At 36.7% G+C, this 21,724-nt stretch overlaps 3 protein-coding genes and 1 long non-coding RNA gene across 5 annotated transcripts; all 4 read right to left on the bottom strand.

Moving 5' to 3' along the window:
* Positions 1–381: 381 nt before the first annotated feature.
* LOC111781172 lies at positions 382–1,188 on the bottom strand. The gene is made up of 2 exons (XR_002812952.1): positions 852–1,188; positions 382–723 (listed from the first exon to the last, which is right to left on the bottom strand). It is a non-coding gene; the product is annotated as an uncharacterized LOC111781172 (long non-coding RNA).
* A 1,462-nt stretch (positions 1,189–2,650) lies between these two features.
* On the bottom strand, positions 2,651–4,927 carry LOC111781144 (very-long-chain 3-oxoacyl-CoA reductase-like protein At1g24470). The gene is made up of 3 exons (XM_023661595.1): positions 3,860–4,927; positions 3,165–3,234; positions 2,651–3,084 (listed from the first exon to the last, which is right to left on the bottom strand). Exons 1-3 carry the CDS (start codon positions 4,507–4,509, stop codon positions 2,806–2,808), a joined length of 999 nt encoding a protein of 332 aa, XP_023517363.1. The 5' UTR covers positions 4,510–4,927; the 3' UTR covers positions 2,651–2,805.
* Positions 4,928–5,209: 282 nt separating this feature from the next.
* LOC111781134 (regulator of G-protein signaling 1) lies at positions 5,210–10,423 on the bottom strand. The gene is made up of 11 exons (XM_023661584.1): positions 10,174–10,423; positions 9,428–9,548; positions 9,275–9,335; positions 9,080–9,164; positions 8,896–8,969; positions 8,455–8,646; positions 7,630–7,718; positions 7,213–7,451; positions 6,620–6,744; positions 5,922–6,043; positions 5,210–5,831 (listed from the first exon to the last, which is right to left on the bottom strand). The coding sequence occupies exons 1-11, from the start codon at positions 10,248–10,250 to the stop codon at positions 5,622–5,624; spliced, it is 1,395 nt and encodes a 464-aa protein (XP_023517352.1). The 5' UTR covers positions 10,251–10,423; the 3' UTR covers positions 5,210–5,621.
* A 993-nt stretch (positions 10,424–11,416) lies between these two features.
* On the bottom strand, positions 11,417–20,186 carry LOC111781119 (myosin-10-like). Of its 2 annotated transcripts, XM_023661572.1 has the most exons (11): positions 20,035–20,186; positions 19,605–19,843; positions 19,150–19,479; positions 15,899–19,063; positions 14,564–15,428; positions 13,824–14,473; positions 13,472–13,628; positions 13,318–13,399; positions 12,335–12,499; positions 11,761–11,916; positions 11,417–11,668 (listed from the first exon to the last, which is right to left on the bottom strand). In XM_023661572.1, the coding sequence occupies exons 2-9, from the start codon at positions 19,800–19,802 to the stop codon at positions 12,397–12,399; spliced, it is 5,550 nt and encodes a 1,849-aa protein (XP_023517340.1). In that variant the 5' UTR covers positions 19,803–19,843; positions 20,035–20,186; the 3' UTR covers positions 11,417–11,668; positions 11,761–11,916; positions 12,335–12,396. The 2 variants fall into 2 exon arrangements, with proteins under 2 accessions (XP_023517340.1, XP_023517332.1); XM_023661564.1 differs by having other exon boundaries at positions 19,605–20,186.
* Positions 20,187–21,724: the final 1,538 nt, after the last annotated feature.

A 21,724-nucleotide genomic window follows, 5' to 3' on the forward strand; every position in this document is an offset into this window, starting at 1 on the left:
GCTTACAAATGATATTAGAACTAGACACCAAGCGATGTGCCAGAGAGGAGGCTAAACTCCGAAGGTGGTGGACATGAGGCGGTGTGTCAACAAGGACGCTGGGTCCTGAAGGAGGTGGATTGGGGGGTCTCACAAAGATTGGAGAAAGGAAGTAGTGCTAGAAACCAATATGATCCAGTCCATGTCCCTAACGTTTAAAAACTTTGAAAGGAAGCCCAAAAGGGTGTTTTGTGGCTTAAGGTATAGAAACCAATATGATCCAGTCCATGTCTATAAAGAAGGAAAAACAAATAAAGATCCCACTAGTTCTACAACATGAAACAAAATGAATGGTTATTGCACTCTTTTCAGATACTGAATCAATTAGTGAGGCTCTTTGTAAACAGGCAGCAACAAGACTCTGTCTAGAGTGTATAAACCTTAATGGGAGCATTTTCTTGACCAAAATGCATAAAAACAATGCTTGAATTGCCACTTTTATGTAGAAAAGCTCATAAACATATTACTGTACCTGAGACTGAAGATCAATCCCATTACCCTTGTGTTCAACATGAGGCAGTTGGAAGAGATCCATCCTTGATTTTGACAGAATCGGGTCCGAAACCCTTCTAAATTCTTCGTGCTTTGGACCCACCAAGATGAGATCAAGCACTTTTCTGAGAGCATTGAATAGCGAGGCCCTCGACAATACCATCGGTGGGTCCGGTCAGAAGCGGCCACGAGCTGTATTTCATCAGGTCCATTGGGGGTCGGAGAAAATTAACACAAACCCATTTCAGAACAATCAAAGAGAAGTTTAGAATCGAGACAAGGGTTCCGAAAATCAGCGACCTAACTTTGTGGGGACGTACCTAAGTGACCCAATTTGTGGGGATGTTTCAAATGAATTGCCGAAATTGACTTGATTGCTAGGGGAAGAAATGCAGTGAACCCAACAATCAATGTAACCCGCCACGTCCTTGGCTCCATCATAGCCCCTTCTTCGTCGTCCAATTCATCTTTGAGTCTGACTTCGACAAAGAAATTGTTTATGGGGTAAGTCCCTCTACTCTCCCAAATTTGTGTTCATCCTTTGATTGTGTGTTTCTAGATAAGTCTTTGAATTTCTCTCATTTCCCTTTGATTGAAACTTTTAAACGTTGAGATTGATAATCCACTCTTTTTTGGATAGTACTGTTCCAAGACTAGTATTTGGCTGTTGAAACATCAATTGAGATGGGTAGAAGCCTTATTAGGGCTCGAGCCATCGGTGAAATATCGAAAGAGCTAGAATTTCTTATTTTTCGAAAGACATTGAGCAACAAGTTACTCTATGCTTTCTTGAGTGGAGTCTACATTTGATCGAGAGAGCTCCTCTCTTTGATTTCACGCATATTTTTATTAAAAATATTGTTAAACTTTGCCTTTTGTCTAAAAAATACTTTTACTGTTAGTTGGATATGAAAACCGTTAGTTCTCTATTTAAAAAATACTCTTGAACTTTTAAAAGGATTTAAATATAACCTTTTAACTTTAGGGTATTTCAAAAATATTTTAATTTTCAAAACTTTCCATAATACTCTTAAATCTTTTTTTTTAAAAAAACTAAATATATATATATATATATATATATATATATATATATATATATATATATTTTTTTTTTTTTTACTTCAAAAATATCTTATCAATACAATGTTTTTAAAATACTCATAATTATAAAAAATAATAATAACAAATTTAAAGATAATTTATTAGGGGTTCATAAATGATGTTCGTTCATATATTTATCGTAAAAAAAAAATGTTGTGTATCATTGAAATAAAGTAGTACCAACTTCCATCTAAAACTAATGATAATGAGTTAGAGACGAGTTGAGACTTTTTTTTTTTTTTTTTTANGGTGCTATCAAAACTTTTGAAAATTTAGGAATATTTTAGATAAACTAATTAGGTGCGGTGATCATCCAATTTAAAACATTAATAAACCTTTTATTATTTAAATTGGATAAACATACCCATTTTAATCAAATTTTCAATTAAGTGAGCATAAAATAAATTAAGAATAATTGACACGTTTTTTTTTTTTTTTTTTTTTTTTTTTTTTTTTTTTTTTTTTTTNGTTTAAAATAAGAGGTTTAGTATTATTAGAAAAAAAACCATATTTTTAGGTACATACATTTGGTGAATCACACAAATTTGAAACCACTTGTTTTTTTGTTACAAATGGGAAATGAGTTATAGCTCATTGCCCCTATTTAAGACATAATTGCAAACCTTTTTTTATTTTTATTTTTTGTCAGCAAATTATTAATATTCACATTAAATGCTGTAACCATTTAATTTAGTATAATGGACCGAACAGTTTATGAGTCCTAAGCATTTGAAATACGAAATAAGATATGGTTGAATTATTATTTTCGTGGCTATCTATCCACCATAATTTTAGTTTCATATCTTAATTATTTTCGTAAAATATGGTTGAATTATTATTTTCGTGGTTGTATACCGACCATAATTTTAGTGTCATTTCTTAATCATCGTACCAAACTCTTTAATTGAAATTATTAAATGCAAAAAGTTATTTATAAAATAAGGACTAAGTTCCACTTTTTTGCATTTTTTTTTAATAGAATTAATGTCTTTTTTTATTGAATCACGCTCGGATTGAGAGGACATTAAATAATTGATAGGTCACAGGACGTGAATGAGCTTGGCAACATTGAAGTCAAGCAAACCATATTATATCACCTTATTGAACAACTCATCACATTCATAACTATTACAATGTAGTTGCAATACAACAGTAGCCTTCACAGAGTTGCTTTTATTCTTGTTTGTAACCTTCAATCCCTTTCATGGCGTCCAATCCCTTACTCCTCCTATGCAAGCCAATGGACAGTCGCCACGCGTCGAGTGCTGCCTCCGGGAGAAGACGAGCAAAGCACCATTGGAGAGAGTGAGCCCAGTAAGGGGTGCATCGTGGCTCGTATCCAATTCTGTGAATTGCAGCACTCACATAGTCATCGGCTGATGGAATAAACAGCGACGCTCTGCTCACCGACGCCACTCTCGACGCCATTTCAGTTGCCACATACAATGGCACCTGGATTTTTTTTTTAAAAATCACACAAAAATTTCAGCTTTCAGCCGAGTTGTAACAAAATGAGTTCTTGTTATACTAACCTGACACTGCACATCAATTCCCCAATGCTTGTATTCCACATGTAGAGATCTTGAGAGTTGGTCCACGTACCTGAATACAACAAAAGAACCCATCAGAATCTGTCATCAACAAGATCAAAGTTTCTGAGCTTTTCGACCATCCCATAATCAGAAAACTGAAGGTTTTAACTTAGCCGTGGAAGTGGGAATCGATGTGGGGTTGGAACAAAGAGTTGGGTTTCATTAAATATGTGGGGATCTCACATTGGTTGGAGAGGGGAACGAAGCATTCTTTATAAGGGTGTGGAAACATCTCCCTAATAGACGCATTTTAAAAACCTTGAGGAGAAACTTGAAAAGAAATGCCCAAAGAGGACCATATTTGCTAGGGACGGTCATAACAGTCAATGACACGTTCTTCTAATACAAACTGAACCCATCTGTCAAACCTGTACCTGTACTTTCTTAATCTCAAAATGCAGAGAAGTTAAAAGTTTCTCAAAGTTGGTTTGGCAGGAAGACATGGGCAGTTGCTGAGCCACATCTCATTAATCAGTTCTTCTGAAGTGATAGAAAGAGATGGGCTTTTTTTCCTCAAATTTTCTTGATTTCTTTTCCTTCCATGATTATGAGTTCCTGATAACTTGAAGTAAAAAGAACAAGCACAAGAACAAGAAAATAAACTGAAGAAGAAAGATGGGAACTTGATTACTTACGCTTTTGTAGCAGCATAGATTGCGTAGAGAGGATGAGAAGGAACAATAACAGCAGCTCCAGAGCCAATATTCACAATAGCTCCTCTGTTCTTAGTAATCATCTTTGGCAAAACAGCTTTGGTAACCCAAGTAGTGCCCTTCACGTTCACTTTAAGAACATTCATCCAGACTTTCTCATCCACTTCATGGAAAAAACTGGCGTTTGGATATGTAATCCCCACGTTGTTTATCAGAACCCCCACGTCCAAATCTTGAATCACCTTCTTAAACTCTGCCATACCAGCACTAATATCATCTTCTGTGAAGTCCAATTCGATGATCTTTACCTTTGTATTAGGAAACTGAGATCGGATATCCTTAGAAACTTCCTTCAGCTTGGTGGAGCTTCTGCTCACCAGTATAAGGTTGAGGCCGGCTCTGGCCAGCTGATAGGCAAATGACTTGCCAATGCCATCAGTGGCTCCGGTGACAACTCCCCAAGAGCCATAGTATCTCAGATCCTTGGAGGGTCTGAGAAAGACTCTGAAAACCCATTGAACAACAGTGGTGGAGTGGCTGAGAATGGTGAAGAAACCAAGCAAGGAAAGGAGGAGAAGCCATATGGGCTGAGTGGAGAGTAACAGAAAGAATGTCTCCCTCATTGTGTGCATAATTCGCTTTCTCCTCCTCCTTTTATTTTCCCTGCCTTCGCCTCACTTTCATGGTCATAACTGGTTCCTTAATAACAAGAGAGAGAGAAAGAGAGATAAAATAGGAGGGTAGAGACTAGAGAGAGCAGAGAAAGGAAACTCTGTTTGCCTACCCACTTCGTACGAACGGTCATTTTCATTAATTCGTTACTCGAAATTTATACGAACCTCTTCAACCAAAACAAAAAAAGTGCTTCCGTTTATATGGATGCTAAAGAAATGAAGTGGGACTTACAAATGTTAAAAGACCGAAGAAATGTTCTTATGATGTTTGTGGTTTTGCCTTCCAAGATTAAATAATACTCTAAATATGAACAAGGCCACCAACCATACGACATTAGAGGTAAAATCAGAGAGAAAACTGACAACTAGTGAAATTACAACTGTCCTGTTGGAGTAATTTCTGAAGTTGGAGTAATTTCTTCAAACAAAATTAGAGATGGTTCAAATGTACAGAGTTAAGGAGTAAATGCCATCAATGGTTCATAAGTGCAATAAAAAAGTTGAAGACAACTTTATGAAATTTATGATCGATCTTAAATTTTGTACCTAGAAGTAAGGGTTCTTGAAAAACTAAGTGGGTCTAGTTCGTGATTCAGTCCTTCCACCTGTCCATTTTCAGTGCTTTATTTCATCAAAAGTTACCATATTTCCTGCAAGATAAAGAAATCGCCGATGTCATAACTCCTTATGAGAAGGACCACTACATTATCAAACCCAAGATGATAACTCTGCATCCTCCGTTACATTAATTGCTCACAGTGCATCCCCTCAGTTACCGTTTACATCGTGTGAAGGTCGTAAAACATAATGAAGACAAACTTTTGTTTTATTTCTTTAACAGATGAGGGAAATCACATGATTTATCTGCCCCATCACTCCGCTTTCAACTCTGAGCTTGCCTTGCTGTTAACGTGGGGAGAGATAAATGACAAACACTTTTAGTTCTCTGTCAACTTCATTCCGTTTCGAGGCTAGAAGAAGGAAATGCACTTCAGCTATGAACCAATTAATAATCTTGAGATGTAAAGGCAGCAACAATGAGGGATCTGTAGATTTCAAATCCTAGGACCTTAGTGGTCCGAGTAGTGAGTACTATCATGGCCAGCGCCCTTTGGACATTGCTCTTGGTGGAAAGGATCATCAGCGCCTTGTACAGAACTCAGTCTAGGAGAGAGGTTCCAACTCGTTATCTGTTCAATCTCTCGCCCATTTGATCTCATACTCGTTTCTTCTTTTAACTTCAGAAAGAACATTGACGACCAGAAATCTTTTGCCAAATTCTTCAATGGAAAAAACAGAACAAATACAGAGACGTGATGGAATTGAAAAGGGTGAAAAATGAAAGTGATAGGTGCAATAGAAATATTTACCATCTTTATCAACTGTATCAGCTCATTTAGTGCGTTATTAAAGAGATTAGGATCAGCCAGATCAGAAGTCGTCAAAATCTCTTGACGGCATCGGTGAGAAATGTTCACCTCCATTGTTGCACCTGTTGGATGAATGGAATATGCCACTTTGAATAAAAACAGAGCTCATTTTAAGTTCAAAAGTGAAAAAGCCTAAATAAAATCAAGTTTCATCCTTGTTGATCGTTCCGTCCCCACACAAAAGAGAACAAAACAAAAAATCATGAGTTTAGGTTTTATATAAAATATGACAATGACCAAATATAAAGCATATAACGCTGATTTTTTTATTTTTTATTTATTTTTTTTAAAAGGTTAAAGGAGTTCGAATAGTTTTAAGAATAAATAACATCAAAGTGAGTAGAGTGACACTATGTGAGTAGGTAGGAGGTTAATGCTAGTGGAAAGTATGTACTCTAGACAACCGTTAACTGTTTTCAACATTATAACTGAAATCACAATGACCAAACATTTAAGAATTATAATGACTAAAGAAAGAGTTATTTTTTAGCCCCCCTCAGCTGAAAATTAGTTCATCTTCAATGTATTCCAATAAAAATAAAAACTTCTACTCTACTTGAAAGCATACATTATAATGAAACTTAAGGTTGAAAAAGAGCATTACTGGTTGAGTTTCAAATAGATCCAAGTGCACGAACCTGGACTTATGTAGTTGTCAATTATATGTCTTGCCATATAGATTCTTCTCACAGGGTCATCCAGAGGCAGTTTTCCTAGCTCATGCACTTCGTCATAAAAGTGCACGTTCTCCCCAGCTAAGCAACTGCAATTGAGAAAGAAAAAGAATATAGTAGCATGGTAAAATCTCTAGTAATTAAACCCTCTAAGTTTTTTCTAGAAGTTGAAAGAAAACAACCTCGAAGAGTTTTACATGAAAAAGAGTTGTAAGGAAGCAGATAACTGAACAAAGACAAAATATGTTGAATAGCCCAAGGCACACAAAAACACAAGTAGAAATAGATTGGCTCAGGTATTTCAAGGAATCTGAGTACTCCTTGAACCAAAAGCTTGACGCAAACTCCCACCTGTGTTCTCTCCCTCTCTCATCACCTCTTCTCTCTACTCATATAAAAAACCTTCGATATTAACAAATCCCCCCAACAAAGTCAAAGAAAACAAACTCCTCAATCATAGTGCGAATTCAAACAAATTAATTACTGATACCATCTTGAAGTTGAATCTTCAACTTTTTTCGCTCTGTTACAGGAAAATACAAGAGTATAATTAATACCTGTCAGCAAAAGCCATGAATGACTGACGAAATCTTTTGTTCAGAAGTAATTTCTCCAGTGGTTCATTAGGATCCATGACTATTTCTGGTTCCCTTTGTAGTAACAATCCACTATCTGGTATGCCCAGAGCCTGACCCATTGAGTCATACTCAAGGCTTTCCCTTTTTCTCAAACTGATTTGAGAAAGCAGCGGTTGTGAGCTTGATATAGAGAAGAAGGTCAGCACAAGAATACTTGCCTGTGAAATATGCCTGGGAAATGTTAGGTAAATTGGCATAAGACTTGAAAAATGACCGAGGCTACAAGTGAAATACTAATACCATCTTATATTTGGAAGCAAGGTACCAAAAAAAATATTCTTCTTTGCTGGTTAGGACGGGGAGAAGAAAATGAGTAAAGCAGCACAGATGCCATACCGTGACTAATAGCAGAAATCTAGAGGCAACTTGGAGTCCTAAGATCTCTTCATGGATTTCATTCGTAATATAGGCAGAAAGCCAAACTCCTGGAAGAAAAAACAAATGAAAAATTAACCCCAAGTTTTGTGTCTTACAGTATTTAAGCATATATTTACTTTGGACAAGAGAGCTTGCCAGTTAATAGAATGGACTGTAAATTCTTCTTTATATTAATTAGGTTTTATAATAAAAGACGATCATTGACGATTTGGGGAAAATACAAGGTAAATATGAACAAAATGCCACTAAAAAATTCAAAGATGTAACAGAAGCCTTTTTAAGTGTGAGATGCAGTAAAGCAAAATTATCCTCTGAATCTAGGTCTTATGTGCTTTTTTTTAAAAAAAACAAAAACAAAATCAAAATTTTTTCCTTGAAGTGCAGATTGAAAATGTAAATACTTTTTATTTGGACGAGAAGATAATGAAACTTTTAGGGAAAAAGGCTCTCGTAAGAGATTGCTTTTATAAAAATGAAGAATTTTGAAGGATACTTTACTGTGCCTCTGAGAAACAAAGAAATTAAGAATGATTTCAATTCAATCCCTTCAAGTTAAAACAGCAATAATCATGTTACATTGACCAAAAGCCTTAATTTCAAGCCTATCTCAGCAAAAGTAGAAGATAATTATCGGATATTGTCTGTTTGACCCTATTTGACTGTCGCCTATTAAGTTTTCATGTTCCATTAGCTGAGGTTTGGTATACAAACAATAAAAAAAATTTCTTCATCATGAACTATGCTAATCAAAGAAGAAGAAAAAAAATCAGAACCCCTACATACCAATAGAAGATGCTGAGACTATTACTCCCTTCCACAGATCTCTAAGTTCATCAAACCTGAACTCTATGTGACGAACAGCCCATGTAAGTACAATTAAAGTGGCAACATATAGGATATGGAGAGACATGATTGGAGCAATCCACTGAGGACGCATGTGACACCTGTAATTTAGAGGCTTCTTGACATTGATGACTGCAGCCAAAAATGAAATATTCTTGTTTCCGTAACTTTCTCATCAGAAATTACAAAAAGAATATCATGAACTGGTATTATATCTACATCATGTATACCATATATTGTGGAAGATAAAATATTTCCGTCAAGTAAGTGAATGAAGTTGATGTTTCGTGCACAATGGTTCTAAAGTAATTAAGTTAATTATTTTAGTGCTCAAACAAGAATATATAACATATATAAATTCCAAATAAAAAGGACTCTCACATGTAGCCCCGGAAATCCATGGCAATAGAATAAGTGGAAGGAAGATGTATGTTTTGACGGGTGGTAGACGACGCCTGAATCAAAATTCAAATCCGAAAGAATGTTAGAAACCATTAGAAAGGAGGGAGATAGAAGAATCTCTGAGCTTTCTAGTCCTCTATTCCATAACCTATAATCTACTTACTTTACAAAAATGTAATATAGTTGGAAGGTCTGTGTTATGCGACTGCTCAGCAGCAAACCAAATCCAAGGGGACCTTCAATCCACACTGAAGCAAGAAATGGAAAATAAAACTTGGGAAGAAAGTAATCACAAACATTTAAGAACTCTATTTGATATGGAGTTTCTAAATTCTAATGATGAAAAAAGTATTGAAACCTGCCCAAATATAGCAAGACCGCCACCTTCGCCTCTTTAATTTGAGGAAACTTAGAGATATCTGAACAGAGAGACAGAAAAGTTGCATAAATTACACCTCGAATCGCGAAATGGAAAAAAGATGGAGTAATTACATATAGTTTCATAGCCTACCACAATTGACAGCAGAAGATTGAGGCTAGCAAAAACTTGAATTACTGGAATCCAAAAACGGCTGCCTTTGGGAAGAGGAATTTTATAAATCACGTATGGTAATATCGATCGAAATATCAGCCTGAAAGCAAGAATGTGGGATAATGTAAAGCCCGATTCATACAGACAAATTAGCAATGAAACAACAGGAGCAAATGTGGGAAGAGCTTAGCCTTCAACGAGCAAATAGCTCAGTTCTAATGGGTAATACTGCATAGCGCACTCATCAACAATGAAGAAGAACCAATTATTCAACAAGAAAATAAAGATATATTCCATTTATTTAGAAGAAATGACGTTCCATGTAAACGAACTAAAACCAAATTCATCCATGAAAAGATAGAAGTCGGACTGAGAGAGAGGAAAGAGAGATATAATGAACTCAGCTTCGATTTAAATGATCAAATACTAAAAGAAAACAACTCAGACAAGCCAGGATTCACTAGAACCCTCTCCAATGGACCAAAAACTCATGGAGAGGAGAACACAACTCAAACACCAGGGCCGCAATGGAACGAACGCTCCCAAGTCGTTGAAGAACAGAGTGTAATAGGAACAAAAAGAAGAACACATAGGATCGTTTCAAGTTAAAAGGCGAGCAGCAACCAAATTTACGCATGAGGGTTGAGAATCAACAAGCAAATCACTTCATAACTGGCAGAATCAGGAACAAAGAATCAATCAAAGAGCAAAAGAAAGAAACTCACAGAGTCATACAAACAGCAGCAAAAGCTATCGCGACGTAATCGCTGGGGCAGCCACCTTCGACGGCACAAAGCGCCATCTTGCTACTGCTTTTGCATCCGTTCAGACAAATACCTTTCTTCCTTTGATGCAACGAATCAACAACTTGAAGAAATCATTCTAATCCATGAGAAAATTTCGACATCATCAGGTCATTCTCGTTCAATCCTTTTCTCTTCGCAAAATTCGACTAAGGACTGTTATTGTTACTTCGAGAGGCGTCTTCGTTTTCACTTTGCAGAGTCCACTGCCACGTCATACTGAAGTTTGACTAAAAGCTCATATTGTCGAGTATTCAAATTCATTTTATTGACTAAACTGGGGATGATGTGCTGACGTGTCTTGCTCTAGACGACATGTCGTCCCACATCTATTGTAACTCAAAGATTCTCTCCTCTAGTAGACGACAAGTGTTTGATAGCTAAACATAATTTAAATGGGTAAACATGCGTAAGAGTTCAAGTCCATCGTTAGTAGATACTATCTATTTTGGTTCGTTAGGTATCGTCGTCAGCCACACAATTTTAAAACACGTCTACAAGGGAGAGGTTTCCACACACCCTTATAAGGAACGTTTTGTTCCTCTCTCCAACCGAGGTAGAATCTCACAATCCACCACCGTTGGGAATCCAGCATCCTCACTAGCCCGATGTCTAGCTCTGATACAATTTGTAATAGCTCAAGCCCACCGCTAGCAAATATCTATTTTGCCCCGTTATGTATCGCCTAGCCTCATGATTTTAAAACGAGTCTATTAGGGAAAGGTTTACACACCCTTACAAGAAATACGTGGGATCTCACAATTCACCACTCTTGGGAGTCCAATGTCCTGATACTATTTGTAATAGCTCAAACCCACCGCTAACAAATATTGTTCGCTTTGGCCCATTACGTATCGCCGTCAACCTCACGATTTTAAAACACGTTTGGTAGGGAGAGATTTTTACACCTTAAAAAGAAATGTTTCATCCTTCTCTTCAACCGATGTGGGGATCTCACAGTACGTTTACCTCTCATACTACAAATTTGAATCTTTACTACATACCCGAACAAAATATAGCTTAGAAATGAGTTTGGAAGGTTAGTTTATCAGGCTAGCTGATCAAAGATGACGATTTCAAACTAAATGGACCTCGTCTAGATGACCATGTCAAATGCATTCCCATTAACCAAGGAGGCCTCAAGTTCAGAACTTGCTGCACAATAAACTACCAACTCAACACTTTCATTCCATAAACAATGTTTTAAGTACAGGAGGAGGCAATCCAAGAAGCTTGTCGTAATGAACAGTAGGAAAAGCCATCAAAATTTTTCCAAAACATATACACAAGAAGCTACATCTACAGCATCAATCAATCTCTGCACTCAAAAAGCCACCACAAACAGCAGAATTTTGTTCATTCAGAGTTACAAAAAAGGCTACCAAAAGCAGCAATGCCAATGCCAATGCCATCCTTTCTGCAACAACGAAACGTAATGGTTTGGCAAATGTATGTGAGTGAACCATAACGTAGCGAAGAAGAGAGCTGGAAAGAGGAATACATGCTAACCTGCTTTCTTCTTGGCAGCTTCATATTTGTTGGAGTTCCTCCTTCTTTCTTACTATTAACTCGTGCCCTGTTGAAGATCACTGTGATCCCTTCAGCTGGAGCAGGATGTTTTTCATCCCACTCACCAAATTTGGACAGAGAATTACCCTTCTGAGCCTGCAAAAGGAACGTCTCAGAAATGGAAAACAATGGCAACAAGTAAGGAAGAAGAAGAAAAAATCATGGGCTCAAAATTGGCGGCTCATTGCCACTGTCCCGATGGGCGAAGGTGGATTAGATTTTACAAATCCAACAAGCAAGAAAAATCAAACTATACTTATGTCAACTGAGGAAGATGATCAATGAAAGAATGTAAATCGAAGTACCGAAATGGAAAGAAAAAAAATGAAGCCTATAATCTATTAGTCATCTATAACTCGATCTATATAATCTAACAAGTACAGAGAAGAAATTAATCCTCTGAACTCCTAAAAGTTGAGTTCCTGAGAATCAATGTAGGCGTGACAACAGGCATAATCTAATGCAGTCAATAAATGAACCAAGAAATATTGAGAAAAGGATGGTTACAATATACATGATACAAATACCAACACATGAAGGAAATCCCTTGGTGGTGGTGGATGGTCATATATTTGGTCACAAAATGGTTCCGAGTAACCATATGTGTAACACGAACCAATAGGTTATGAGGCCTAGCCTTGCGCCTGGACGACTCATTAAAATTCGACCGCCAGAAATCCTGCAAAGGGATTAGGATTAGGAATACTCGTACCATATCGAAGGGTAGAAATTTGAGTATACTGTGTTATTTGACAGTTTAATGAAAATGGCAGAAGTATAACCAAATAGAGTTTGTCCATGCCTTGTAATCATTTTTCCTATATAGGGTGGGGAGGAAATTCTAGTATGATATATATAACCGTATTGAGACCAATTGATAGTAGTGTTCAAAAAATCTGATAACCCAAAAACCCGATCAACCCAACTCAAATAAATGAAAGTTTTATAGGCTGAGTAGGTTCATGGATTTTCCCAAGACTAAATTGGGTGAACAGAGACCACTTACCTTCAAAATATACATTTTTGCATTTGATATAATTATATATACATATATATTTTTTTTAATTTTATAACTATTTTTATAATTTATTCTCCAATTAACTCTTAAAAATAATCTTGAGCTCTTTGAAAATATATACTAAATTGAGTTACAAATTTTAATTAAATGTTTGAGAATAAATAAAAAATATGTTTTTTTAACTAATATTTGACTTTTATTAAAAATAAAAATTTAAATATATGACCCGACAACCCAACCCATAAAATCTATAGTTAGGTTAGGTTCATTATTTAATAATGATTTTTTGGGTTGAGTCTAAAAAAATATCTCAACTTAATCCACAAATTTTTGTTCTACATCTCCGAACTATATATCCTCGTTTAATTCTAGTCATTGAATAAATGAAACTTTGTAATACGATAATCCAGACAGGAGTTCAGGTGAAGCAAGTGTTCTGTAAAAATTATAGTACTGCCTCGAGGAAAATTAGCACTTACCAAATTCCATCAATTCGATCGGCAATAAGTTTTCCATGCCTTGGGATGAGACCTGATGCATTGAGTGATTTGAACACATGACCTGAAAAAGGACATGCGTAAATTCTCCAAGTTTTGAAACTAATCAAACAAATAGGCAAAACTTATAACAAACCTTTGTCTTCATCAATTTCCATGCCATTTCCTATTAAATGAACAGATTCTGTTTCTACGTCAATCGCAAGATGATCAGTTGAACCTTTCCGCAAAGTTCGAGCATGGGCAGCTGAGGCTGATGGAACAGGTGGTATTGCACTTTTCCCAGCTGGTTCCTGCAAAATACCAAAACAGTAGAAGATGTGATCCATGGAAATGCATGCCAAGAGAACCGTTTATATGGAATGCACATTAGAAAAGTCACAAAAACAGTATCCTACTGATACTTCTCATGGATAATACATTAACTACCTATCACGACAGACCCAAGCAAGAAGTAATTTCAAACTTCCTAGTATATGAATACGTACTGCATCTTCAATCTCTGATATCTCTGATCCAGAAGGAAAAGAAGGTGCTTCAAAGACGCTCCTTTCTTTGATTATCTCTGGTTGAGATGTCCGTCCTTGAAGTGACTCTTCAAGTAGCTTATTCTTAGTAGTTAGTTCATCCACGACGTTTTGGCTCCCTATTAACTTCCCACTCAATTCCTCAAATTTGATTTTTGAATTTTCAGATTCGGAGAGCATATCCAGGATCTGCCTTTCTAATATTCTTACTAGTCCCTTCAAGCCTTCTGACTTTGAATCTCCACTGTAGTTACTATCCAACAAACTAATAATTTGTTCTAAAGAATATGAAAGCTCTGAGAGATCTTTCTTCATCTCCTCTGAATCAAGTTGATACCTCGATGCTCTATCAACCTCCTCTTTCAGCTGTTCAATTGCAATTATTTGTGTGGACACTGTAGACTGCAGCTTTTGCTTGTCATGAGATAGTAAGTTGAACTGATTCTGTAACTCAGAAACATAATCAGCAAGGTAAAAGAGCTTCTTTACATCAGTTGAATCATATTGTTCCACATCTAGGTATTCTGACTCTGGCAAAGAGATCTCAATCCCTCTAACCTTCTTAAAGAGAGCTTCCATTTGCATTGTTGACAAAACGCAGCCTTCTGCCTCTGAGAAAAATATAAAAGTCATCAGAAGATTTTTAAAAGATCATGGAAAAATTCTGCAAATACTTGAAGAATGAAGAAGAGAAGGTTTACCTTGTTCTTTCACCAACAAACTATTATACAATGATGAAACTTCAGCCTCCCTTTCTTTTAACTTTTCTTTATTTGCTTGACAAGTCTCCAGTTGACGACTAAGTTCAACATAGGAACTCTGCGATAGTTGTAAATCAGTCTCCAACTTAACTACCATATTTTGGTTCAAGTCCTTTTCCTTTCTAATTTTCTCAGTAGTTGCCTCAGTTATTTCCAATATATGCTGCATATCTTGAATTCTACAAGCTGCAAACTTGCTGGTGCTCTCAAACTGTTTAACTATAGATTTAACTTTTCTGCTAGCAGATAATAATTGTTCTGCAGCGGAAGCTGATTTGCTACTAGATGATTTTGCTCGACACTCTGCAGGTGATGCTCCACTAGTCTCACTACTTTCCATGGATATGGTATCCTTCAAGTTGTCAAGTTCGGGAATAGAGCTGAGTAGAAGTAGATGGTTGGTCATTTCAAACTGAAGCTCTTTTGTTGTGTCAATACAGGCAGACAATAGAAGGGAAACATCATCTTCTAGCATCACTTTGGTATGTTCTTGTTCCTGTTTATGCATTTCGAGATTCTTCACCATCTCTTTCAAGGATTCAACGTGTCCACACACAAAAGCTACTTCCTCTCTTGTTGCTTCCACTTGTTTTAACAGATCAGCAATAAACCCATCCATTGAAGAGGAGATACCTTCAAAATAATCTGTGAACTTCTTGTTCTTTAACCAGATTTCTTCCATAATCTTTCTAAAAGATGATGAAATATTACCAACATCATCTTCAACAACCACCTTATCACTTTCATTTTCAACAGCAAAATCAAGGAGCTTTCCATGAGAAAGGGATTCCTTAGCATTCGGATCCTGGATTAAATTTAAAAGATGTAATCAGAATTACAATACATATGGAATATTTGAAAATAACTAATTAGACATTTCACATATTTCTGTGATGCAAGAAGCGGGCATGTCAATGTGCCCCTGGGGGAGGGGGAAAACTAGTCTTTATATGTTCATTGTTAATAGATTCAAAAGAGCATCAAATGGCTGCATCCAGACAAGCAAAATGCAAATAGATAAATGGTAATTTTTTTCCAATAAGAAAACTGCATTTGAAAAGAAGGAAAGGAATACTGTAGAAAAACAAGTCACAAAAAAAAATATATCTATATCAGACCGAACCAAACAAAGGAGCTACCAAATATACAAACATTAAAGGCACCAACCAACATAAACAAATTTCGACACAGAATAAACTTTGTATGCACTTGTTGAAGATAATAGAAGTGAGTATTTTACCAATATTTGATATCCAGAAAAGCATGGGAAATTACCTTAACAGCATGGTGATCATGAGAATCTATTATGCCACTGTTAACTAGACAAGCCTTGGTGTTCTTCAAAATGATATCCATCTCTCTTAGACTCTTAAGTTTCTTCTCAAAGCATCCTGTCACCACGGTCAACAATGTCTCATCTGCAATAAACTTATGAAGATCATTGAGGTAGCCCGCAAACTCTGCAGATCTGCTCTGTAAGCTGCCATTCGTCCCAACCAACTCTTCCATGCATGCATTTAATTTGGAATTTAGAGAAAATATCTCATTTTCAGAATTTCTCCTCTCACCTTGAATTATAGAAATTTTACTTTCTGCCTTAAATAATGAATCTTCCAAAGATTTTCTTGTTTCTGTCGCCTCAACAACTTCTCTCGCTTGAGAACTGACTTCCTCTTGCAATACCTTTTGTTCTGTCTCTAGCTTCTCTATAGCACTTTGTGCTTCAGCATTCTGTTCCGTTAGCAAAGCAACATTGGTCTCAAGCTCAGTTAAAATCTTTTCTAATGTGTTTATAATTCCTTGGGCCTCTGCCAATTTATCTGTCTGGACAGCCACTTCCTCCTTTACTTTTTTAGACTCTATCTCTGCATTGAGTTTACAAACTTCAGCTTCTTCTTTCTCTCTGACAAGCACAGATATTTTATTTTCTGCCAGTGATAACGACTCTTGAAGTAGCTTCAGAGACAATGAAGCTTCCGCAGACTTGCTGGACTGTGCATAGGCTTCATTTAATGTTTTCTCTAATTCCTGTTCAATATGTATCTTACTAGATTCTATTTCCCTTTTCTCCTCAGAAAGCTGAAAAATGTTGTTCTCAGCAGATGATAGTGCATTTTCCAATGATTTCATAGCAGCTAAAGCATCTCCTAATTTAATTTCCATAGTACTCGACTCCTCTTTAACATTCTCCAATTCTTGTTCCGTACGTATCTTAGCATCATGAGATTCCCTAATGTAATCTGCAATCCACTTCACCTTAGCTATAGGCTCTTCAAAAACCATATTAATGGGAAGAACAATTCCATCAATTGATTCATTTACTTTCTGTAACATATCATTGCTCTCCAACAAGAACTGCCCGTATTGATTACATTTGTCCTCCAAGATGCCAAGTTCAGACTCCAACTCCGGAATGCGTTGTGCATCAATAGACAACAAATTGATTTGATTTCTGCAATTAGCAACTGTCGACTCTAGACTATCTAATTGTGGTTTCAACTTCTCTATTTCTATGTTCTTGTCATCCAAGACACTTTTCATATTTTCCCTATCCTGAACCAGTCCTTTGCCTTTCTTAACAGCCAAGGACAACTTTTCCCTTAGCAAGGCATATTTCTCCTCTAATCTTTGAAAATCCCCCTGCAAAGAGTCATTTTCCTCTTTCGCTTCTCCAAGTTCTTGAGATACTGATCTTAACCTACTCGAGCAATTACTCAAATTAGAAGACTCCTCTTCTAGAATTATATCATAGAGCGTCAAATCCTGACGACTGACATATAAAAGAGCTTGAACCTTTTCAAAAGATTCCACGTATTCACCTGAGATTTCAGCAGATGCAAAAGCCTTCTCTTTTATCCTCTGAAAGCATCTGTAAACAAGCAAGTTCAAGTCCAACGAAGTTTCACTGACCCCTCCATCATCTGTTGTCACTCCAGATTCTTCTTGTAACATGTTTATGAGTTGAGCCTTCTCCAACGATGTCTGATGCATTTTTATCTTGACTTCTTCATATTTGCTTAAAAGGTCATCCAACTGCTCCTGGAGATAGTCCGTTTCCTGTAATTTAATTAAAAGTAAAGCACTTATGCGATCAATCTCTCCTTGTGCTGCATCTTTAGTTTTAGCAAGTTCATCTTGCAAGACCATTATTTCATCTTTAGCCTGAAAAAATGATTCCTTAAGCCAACAGACAGAAGATTTCAGGTCATAAGGTGCAATCAAATCCGGCCAATCAGATAAGTTTACAGTATCTTTTAACTTCTGAAACTCCAATAAAATAGCCTCCAGAACTTTCTTCTCATCCACAAGACACTTGAGTCTTTGCATACTGTCCATTGATTTAAGTTCCCGAGGAACTTCAATTTGAGATATAACATCCTCAAAACTTTCGAGGACCATATTCCTTTGCAACAGATTTTCCTGAAGTGATGCAACTAAAGTTTCACTTTTAGCCAAGTCAACCTTAATTAGTTCAGCAGTCTCCAAAGCATTTGATTTCTCTTGTAGTTCGACAGAATACTTTTCAAGCTCCCGACTTTTTTCAGCTAGAGACTGTTTCAATGCATCACGTTGCTGTACTAATGCCTTGCCTTTTGTCACAGCCATTGTTAACTTCTCTTTGGTATTAACACACCTTATCCTTTCTTGCTCCAGCTCACTTTTTGCCTTTTCAAGTTCACCATTAACAGTCTCAACTGTCAATCTGTAATTGTCTATCTCATCTGCCAATCTTCTATTTTCATCTTCCAGATGATACATTTTTTCAGCATTGCTGACCTCTTTAGCTTTGAGCTCAATTAACTCAGTATGGGCAGTGGCCAAAACTGCTCCAGCTTCAGTGGAGATTATGTCTGACTCTGCCCCGGTTAAACATGATTGGAGTTGATTAATTTTCAGAAGGATTTTGTTATAATTATCAATTAACAGAGAAGTATTTCTTTCAACATGAAGTGTTTTTTCTGATAAAGAATCGTCAAGAAGATGTTGCTGATTCAATATCGAGTTGAGAGACGTTAACACTCTATCTAATGTGGCTTCCATTTCCCTCTCCTTTTCAGACGAAACTTTCACAGAATCTTCAATTGAGTTCGTGTAAGAGCGAACAACTTCATCAGACACCATATATTCAACAACTTTTGCATTAAGATACTCAATCTCTTGATCCTTCACTAAATGGTTATGACGGAGTTCTCCTATAGTAGCCTCATACTGCAATCGTTCATCTAAAGTCCTACTAACCAATTGTGAGCATTCATTTACCAAGTCTTTCAATGTGGTATTAGAAATCAGAGTGTTCTCTTCCATGTGCTCAATTCCATGCAAATCAAGACTCTCATTCAACTGATTGCCAGTAACTTTGACCAATGACTGTCGATTAGTAGCAGTCTTGAGTTGGCCACAAATGATAAGAAGTTCTTGCACAAAAGCTTCTCTTTCTTTCTGAAAATCAAGCACCCAAAAAAAGAAAGCAATTTAATACCACTCAGAAGCATGCTACCACAACTGAGAGGGGGTGGTTTATGAACCTCAAAATCGTGTACGACATTTTCTTTCTCGAAAATGGTCCCATTCAGAGTGGCCCTCGTGTTTTCCACCTCGTCCATCAGAGAAACCTTTTCTATCTCATATTGTATTTCCTGTTGCATATCACAAGGCGTTTCCTCCATCAAACTACCTTGAGTTTCAGTAGCTGCTACTGCTTCTTTGCCATCAGCATTGCCAGCTAACTCGTCCGGGCAGTCCACAAACATATCGTCTTTTGCAGCATCTTCGACTACTACAGTACCATCAGGGTCATCTTGTCCCGAGTTCTCTGCACCTTCAGTAAGAGGAGCCACTGGCGACAATGTTGATCCCTAAACACCATGTTCAAAACAATTTTATCTTCAAAACATTGTTTAAATTTCTTCTCTAATCGACAAGGAAAATTCATATTAAGACATTTCTGCAGCGTCAACATGTGAATAAATGCTAAACTAACCTGGTTCGGCACAGAAGGCGAAAATCCACTGGACACTTCAGAGGACTGCAAAACGGAGTCATTCTCCGAAGTAGCGTCCGCGGCAGTCTCAGAAGATAACTCCCCAACATTAACATTAACATTAAGCACAGTTTCCACCCCTACAGCTCCATTTCCTGAACTCTGTAGTGCCGTCTCTGGATCATGATTCTCAGACATGTCGATATCTTATAACTCAATCGCCTTAACCTCAACGAAAACTATATCTCAAACAGAATAAAACAATACTGGGAAATCAAGAAGCTGAATAAAATTTTAAAATGAGACCTAAATTGAATCAAATAACCATTAAACCCTCAAAAGCTACGTTCAACCTCCAATTCGGTGAATTAAAAAGAATCAAAAAACAATAAAGACATCCAAATGGCGCGTAAGAGAAATGGAAACCAACAAATTCACTGTCGTGATTCTGTAAAATGGATGAGTAATCGTCAGCTATCGATACTGGATCAACGACTCGACCACCTGTTCCACATGAATCTGCAGAGTTCATACAATTCACGTCGCAGACCAATTGATCTGATTTAGCGCCATGCTTCGTCTCCTGTAATTTAGTTTGAAGGCGATGGGTGAAAAAAGTAGAACGTCTCTTCGAATCTTAACCGTTTATTTTTAACTTTTTTTTTTAACAGTCACATTAAAATTATCGGTGGTAATTATTTGAAATTTTGTATTCGTAGATTAAAGTTCTCTGATCCTAGCCCTAGTTTCTTTTTTATTATTATTATTATTATTATTTATTCTAATTTTACCTTTATTGGCGTAGTAAATTTTTTAACTAAAATCTAATTTATTATTCGAATCATTTATTCAAATTTTTATTTTTAATAAAAGAAAATTATTAATCCGTTCTTTTCAAACATTTAATTAAATTTATCGTTAATATGTGCTATTTATATTTATTTATTTACAGTATTATTTTGCTGGTACATTCTCGACTAATTTATGGTGGTTGAGTCCTACAACATTATTTAATAATAAACTTTGATTAATGTGTTCGATCAAAAGATGTAGTAGGCATAAGGTTAATGGTTCAATTATCCGCCCCTGTGACACCCAAGTACATGAGACTACATAAATGAATCGATACCACATTCGAAGAGGACTTATCGTGAGAATAAGATAATTAAGAAAGACTTAAACGAATTGGAAGTCACTACCTATACTAACAAAATGCATCTTCCTTTTCGGTAGCTCAATCATAAAAATTTAATTTAAACGTTTTTTATTTGAAACTTTTTAGAATTTTCATCAAACGTAGATAAGTGGGGATAAAACTTAGCCTTTTCAATCATTTACCATGGCTTAAGACAGCAAGTTCCTTTTTTTTCAAATTATTGTACTTTTGCCAACCATGATTATTGATCACAAGCCAAGCTATCCTATCAATGATATAATTATAACCGGACACGAAAGAACTCGACGTTTATATCTACGATGGATAGTTAAGTTCTAGAGAAGACACATGTAACAGCACAAGCCCACCGCTAGCAAATATTACTCACTTTAGTCCGTTACGTATTACTGTCAATCTCACGATTTAAATACGCATGTGTTAGGGAGAGGTTTCCACACCTTGGAATCTCACCATCCACCCCTTTGGGAGGCCAGCGTCTCGCTGGTACATCCGATGTCTCGCTGGTACATCCGATGACTGACTCTAATACCATTTGTAACAGCCCAAGCCCACCGATAACAGATATTAATCGCTTTGGCCCGTTACGTATCGTCGTCAACCTCACGGTTTTAAAACGTGTTCGCTAGGAAGAGGTTTCCACACCCTTATAAAGAATGTTTCGTTACCCCCTTGGGGACCAGTGACCTCGCTGGCACACCGTCCAATGACTGGCTCTGATATCATTTGTAACAGCCCAAGTCTAACGTTAACAAATATTGTTCGTTTTGGCCTATTACGTATCGCCATCAACCTCACGATTTTAAAACGCGTCTGCTAGGGAGAGGTTTCCACACCCTTATAAAGAATGTTTCGTTCCTCTCTCTAACCAATGTAGGATCTCACACCCCAAACTACACGAACAGAATCATCCCATCCATGCCAACAAAACATATGATGCACCCCA

The sequence above is a fragment of the Cucurbita pepo genome, chromosome LG01 (genome assembly GCF_002806865.2).
Source record: "Cucurbita pepo subsp. pepo cultivar mu-cu-16 chromosome LG01, ASM280686v2, whole genome shotgun sequence".
NCBI lineage: Eukaryota > Viridiplantae > Streptophyta > Magnoliopsida > Cucurbitales > Cucurbitaceae > Cucurbita > Cucurbita pepo.

Bases quoted from the DNA above. Each gene is read 5' to 3' on its own strand.
- LOC111781119 (XM_023661572.1), bottom strand. From the start codon at position 19,802: ATGTCTGAGAATCATGATCCAGAGACGGCACTACAGAGTTCAGGAAAT. The intron at 19,480-19,604 runs GTTAGTTTAGCA...CATGGTGTTTAG, and splicing joins CGCCTTCTGTGCCGAACCAG to GGATCAACATTGTCGCCAGT. The intron at 12,500-13,317 runs GTAAGTGCTAAT...ATCCCTTTGCAG, and splicing joins GATCGAATTGATGGAATTTG to GATTTCTGGCGGTCGAATTT.
- LOC111781144 (XM_023661595.1), bottom strand. From the start codon at position 4,509: ATGCACACAATGAGGGAGACATTCTTTCTGTTACTCTCCACTCAGCCC. The intron at 3,235-3,859 runs GTAAGTAATCAA...TGTTGTATTCAG, and splicing joins ATCTATGCTGCTACAAAAGC to GTACGTGGACCAACTCTCAA. The intron at 3,085-3,164 runs GTTAGTATAACA...AAAAAAATCCAG, and splicing joins GAATTGATGTGCAGTGTCAG to GTGCCATTGTATGTGGCAAC.
- LOC111781134 (XM_023661584.1), bottom strand. From the start codon at position 10,250: ATGGCGCTTTGTGCCGTCGAAGGTGGCTGCCCCAGCGATTACGTCGCG. The intron at 9,549-10,173 runs GTGAGTTTCTTT...TCTTGCTTTCAG, and splicing joins GCTGCTGTTTGTATGACTCT to GCTGATATTTCGATCGATAT. The intron at 7,452-7,629 runs GTATGGCATCTG...CATATTTCACAG, and splicing joins GATTTCTGCTATTAGTCACG to GCAAGTATTCTTGTGCTGAC.